The following is a 5558-nucleotide window of genomic DNA, read 5'->3' as shown; positions in this document are numbered from 1 at the left end:
AAAAAAAAAAAAAAAAAGAAAGAAAGAAATAGCATTGTTGTAATGCTGCTCTTTGCTTTCATTGCATTCCCTGTATTTAGAAATAGGACTTTAAAGATTTTTTTTTTAAGAAAACTTCTGTGGAGATGGAGTCTTGCTATGTTGCCCAGGCTGGTCCTGAGTTCTGGCCTCAAGCAATCCTCCTGCCTCCCACCTCCCAAAGTCCTGGGACTACAGTGTGAGCCACCCCTCCTGGCCAATGTATTTAAATAGAGCAAAATTATATTTTGCTGTGATACAACAATCCCATATCTATCTAAAACAGTGGTTCTCAACTTTCCTAATGCCGCGGCCCTTTAATACAGTTCCCGTGGGTTGCGACCCACAGGTTGAGAACTGCTGATCTAAACTGCTGTATCTGTTTGAGATACAGTTGCAAAAATACAAATTGTTGTATGTAGGCTGCTATTAGTAGAGCGTATCAGAAGGAGTGAATTTTCATTCATTATGACATCCCAACAACTCATACGAATGATTACTGTTGGAAGGAAAGGAAAAAAAAACTGGGAGAGGACCTGACTGCTAATCAGTACTGAACAGGGTTGAATAGTGTCCCCCCAAATTTCACATCCACCTAGAACCTTGGCATATGACCTTATTTGGAAACAGGGTCTTTGCAGATGAATTTACTAAGATGAGATCAGACTGGATCATTATTATCCAATAACTGGGGTCCTTTCAAGAAGGCCATATGAAGACACAGAGAGACACACAGGTCCTTCCCCACAGGGAGGCCATGTGAAGACAGAGGGTAGAAACTGGAGGGAGGTATGATCCCAGGACTGCCAGGAGCCACCAAAAGCTGAGGAGCAGGCAGGGAAGAATACTTCTGAGAGCTTTGAGAGGAAGCATGAGCCCCATCAACAAATTGATTTTAGACTTCCAGAAGGGAATATATTTCTATTGCTTTAACCCACCCAGCTTATGGTACTTTGTTAAACAGGCCTAGGAAACAAATAGCATAAAGTGCCTCTAGGATGAAAATATTCTAAAACTGAAAGTTGCACAGCTCTATGGACATAAAGCTGTGGAATAGCTCTATGGAATAAATGGACATTCCATTTATTTTATGGAATAAAATAAAAATTGTATTCTTTAACTGGGTGAATTATATACTATGTGAATTATGTTTCAATAAAGCCTTATTAAAAAATATTTAAAGCTGTAACATGCTGAAGAACTGACAAGGATCTTGAGTAACCCTGACATGGGGTGCTTACATTTTTAGTCAATCATTCAAGGCATGAAGAAGCTGAGAGTTAAATATTAGATATATTTATTTATTTATTGTTTAGAGATGAGGGTCTGACTGTATTGTCCAGACTGGACTTGGAGTTAAAATAGAATTGTTTGCTAGGTGTGTTAGGACCTTTTAGCTTCTTGGGGAGAACTCTTTCAATTGAAAGTCAGGAAACTGACTTAAACAGTTTAATCAAACAGTAGTAGGAATCTGTCTCACATAATTGGAATCCAGGGTAGGCTAGACTTGTGTTATTAAAGAACAACACATAACATTTCTCTTGATTCTCTTGCCTGTTTCCTTTTTCACTGCCTTTGTTCTCGGCTAGCTGCCTGTATGTGGTAAGAAAAGATGGGCACTGGCAGTTCCAACATTATGTAGCCCTTCTAGCTCTGGATCAAAAGAGAGAATCTTTTCCTGATGGCTCTGAGAACAATTCTAGGATTGTCCAGGGCTGGCTCACAAGCTCATTCCTGGAGCCAGGGAATAAGATTAGCTTCAACCAAGTTCGATGGGTAGAGCAGAATCACCCAAGAATGGAAAAAGGTTGGCTCCCCAAGGGAAGCAAGGCTGGGAATACAAGTATATGTTCACTATCCCAGTGAAGCTGTACAGCTTGCAGAGATTAAACATCATTTCAGCTCAATAAATATTTGCTGAATCAACGTAGGAACACATAAAACAAAGCTGCTGCAGAGTACTTTTAAAGCATCATGTTCCAATCTCTAATCTCATTATTTCAGAGGAGCAATAAAACACAACTGAAGTCAGACGCTAAGGTCATTAGTGAGACAGCACTTTAGTAGAAAGCTACTTCAATCAAGTATAGATCGCTCTGGGTCCAGATCCCATCTATATTACACAAAAGAGATGGAGTGCTGAGAAGGCTTTTTCCACCCCCCAATTTAGCCTAAGACTTGTGTAGCAATTAAGGAAGAAGGCGGTTCAATATGAAGGATCTGGTTACCAGCAAACAATTTGAAAACTTTTCCTTTTCACTTAAACTGGTGATAATCCGGTGGGTTTCTGATCCAGGATGCAAACGCCTGCTTCCGGAGTGCGCTCCAGGCTTCCTGGTAAGCAGAGGCCGCCTCCTTGTACTCCCAGTAGGTAGTCAGCTTCTGCACCCTAATGCACACACCACCAAACACACAAGTTCTCAGTGGACAAACAGCACCTCTGGGGCCAGCCAGACACCTGAGCAAGCAACTGGACATGTTTACGAGAGACTTAGGAACAGAAGGATTTTAGTATGTTTTTGTGAAACCTGATCATACGAATTGGGTCATTCTTTTTATACCTAACTAAAACAGAGTTGAGACACTGAGGTAAAAAACACTCAGGGCATATACATTGCTCAAGAACGTAATTGCTCTGCAAGCCTGGCTGCGGAAACTGCCTGCTGTAACCTGAAACCAGTTCTACCTAAGAGCTACTGAACCGAGCTGCTGCAACCTCACTTTTACCCACTGCTGTCCCTTAGATTCAGAGCTCGCCAATGAGCTTACTGAAGAACGACCTACAACATTTCACTTCTTTAATAAAATCTCTAACCTTCTCCTTATTCTTTAATAAAACCTCTAACCTCCTTGTTCTTTGGACATCCCTTAGACCACCCGTTCTGTGTGTATGCCCAAACTGAATTCTTGTATTCCACATAAAATACTAAATTTAGAAATATGTCTCTACATTCTCATTTTGACTTTGATACGTTCCTAGAGCAACTCTGTCTCCTTTGTAGGGAGTCATTAGGAAGCAGCATGGATTAACAGAGTAAACAGAATGCTGGTTTTGTATGGGCCTCATGGAATCAGAAAAAAACAAGAACTGTCTACTTTTTTGGCTTATAAGTTTTCTAAGGGCTTATAAATTCCACCAGAGGATATAGCCATTAGGAGCTTCTTGGCTATTGTTTGTCCTAACAAAGAATTTACCATCTTATCCATATGTCCCTGCTAAATACTGCCAGCCAACACCCCTTTACAAATCCCTTTCATCTCTGACTACTGAAGAATGGCTGAATGCTGAGTAATGGTAGCGATACTCATCCCCAGTTAAAAGACTTTCTTCGACAAATCTTTTTCTTTAGCCAGACTTGAGTCAGGCTCCTGAGGCCACTCTTTGATTATGTCCCAACCTTGGGCTGTCCTTGGCCCGCTTTATCCAGTTTTAGCAAGAATCCTGCTGAGTGACTTTAGCAAAAAAAAAAAAACCCAGACCCTTGGTATCTGATCACCTTCAATAACTGATCAAATTCCTCACCCTCTACCCTTGATATCTTATCACCCTGGCCTTGCTCTTTTCTCTTAGCAATTTTCGACCCAAAGACCTTACTCCCTGGCTATAAATCTCCATTTCTACCCATGTTTGGAATTGAGCCCAGTTGCTTTCACCTACTGTAAAACCCCACTAGGTAATCCCTCTTCAACAGTCAGTCTGTTCTTTACCATCTTTAACTAGTATCTGAATAATTTTTTCTTTAACACTGCTGAAGCCCATACATCTCAGCCACAGAATATTTTATCAAATAAAAATTGTAGCTTCTAGGAGTCGCACAGAGTGGTATGTAGCTGTAGTCCCAGCTATTCAGGAAGCTCATCTGAGCCTGGAAATTTGAGCCCAGCCTGGACAACACAGCAAGACTCTGTCTCTTAAAAATAAGTAGCTACCAGTTATCAAAACCCTACAATAGATTAAGCCCTAGGTCAAGCGGTATATATTTCCCTTGACATTCTCAGCTAACTCGTGGCATAGTTAATGTAACTATTTGCCTTTTATAGCTGAAAAAATTAAGACACATGTCTTACTGATTGACTTTTTTCCAATTTCTACTTTTTTGGTGGGGGGGGACAAAGTCTCACTCCCTCACTCTTCATAGAGTGCCATGGTGTCATCATAGCTCACCTCAAACTCTTAGGCTCAAGGATTCCTCTTGCTTCAGCCTCCCGAGTAGCTGGGACTATAGGCATCTGCCACGATGCCTGCCTAGTTTTTCTATTTTTAGTAAAGACAGAGTCTCACTCTGGCTCAGGCTGGTCTCTAACTCCTGACCTCAAGCAATCCACCTGCCTTGGCTTCCCAGAGTGCTGTAATTACAGACATGAGACACTGAGCCATGCCCAGTTTCTACTATTTTGTAGTAGAACAAAACTACAGTTTGGACACTTTGCCCAAATCTGAGGAAATCAGAGTTGTTTCTTAGCTTACCTCAGACAGGGAAAAGATGCTTTTTATCATAAACATTGATTTCAGTTGATCAATTTCCTATAGCTTTTTGTTAGTTAAGGACCAGAACCCATACACATGACAGTGTTAAACCTTACCTGAGCCCATGTTCCTGGGAAACAGCTAGGTTCAGGAATCTCCTTGTTACCCTCTTTTGTGCTGGGAAATGGCTCAATGCAAACAACCACCCTTCCCTTTAGGGCTAAGCCTCACAGATGCTTGCCCTGTTCATCTGTGACAAGGCCAGGCACAGACCCTCTGGATTCCCATTCCCTCTCTCTCACAGTGATTAACTGAACGGTTTGACCCACTGAGCAGTCGCCACGAAGCGTCTGCTAATGTGACCAGACATTAGTTAAGCCTCTCTCCTTCCCCAAGACCTTGGGACTTTGACCCTCCCCCCCCCATCCCGATCCAGCATCAGGATGTGTAACAACCTCTTCTTAACAGCCTCTCCTGAGAATCTGCTGACTGCAGGGAAACATGTTTCCTGCTTAACTGTCCTATCAGGAAAACTGTTCATCCAAGTCCTCCGTTCCTGGTTCTTTCTGGCCTGTTTCTCTCTCAGTATAAAAGAGCATTCCTTTCTGCCTGCCTGTGAAAGGCTTACAGATTGTGGGTGCAGTGTTCTCCTTGGTGCAAGAGCCCCCCTTTCCCTATTGAAATAGTCCCCTTTCTCTTACAACCCCTTTGAATAAAATTTCTCCTTACCTAAGTCCGTATTTGCTTTTATTAGACACACAGAATATATAAAAACCCACCCAGTTCCAGTTTGATTCATTTGTCCAGATAAGAAACAAGCAAACTGACCACAGATGACTGGAGGGCATCAATACTAACTTCACTATGCATGACGTGATTAACAAGCAGCCAGTCTCTTCATATAGAATTTTCTACCTACTCCTTTCTCATTTGTTGTATAGAGAAGAATTTGCCTGGCTCGGCGCCTGTGGCTCAAGCGGCTAAGGCGCCAGCCACATACACCTAAGGTTGTGGGTTCGAATCCATCCCGGACCCGCCAAACAACAATGACGGCTGCAACCAAAAAATGGCC

The 5558-nt window shown here is 42.1% G+C and overlaps 1 protein-coding gene across 1 annotated transcript in view; it reads right to left on the bottom strand.

The window, feature by feature from the left end:
• Positions 1–1298: 1298 nt before the first annotated feature.
• ADAT1 (adenosine deaminase, tRNA specific 1) overlaps positions 1299–5558 on the bottom strand; it is a 27199-nt gene continuing 22939 nt past the window's right edge. Inside the window, exon 10 of the mRNA XM_023514110.1 lies at positions 1299–2407. Coding sequence (XP_023369878.1) covers positions 2275–2407 — 133 coding nt within the window. The 3' untranslated portion in view covers positions 1299–2274. The remainder of the gene's footprint in view (positions 2408–5558) is intronic.

Source organism: Otolemur garnettii, unplaced genomic scaffold (assembly GCF_000181295.1).
Source record: "Otolemur garnettii isolate 467f Iridium unplaced genomic scaffold, OtoGar3 scaffold00047, whole genome shotgun sequence".
Lineage (NCBI taxonomy): Eukaryota > Metazoa > Chordata > Mammalia > Primates > Galagidae > Otolemur > Otolemur garnettii.
Note: the sequence above shows the minus strand (reverse complement) of the source record. Positions and strands in the feature narration are given on the sequence as shown.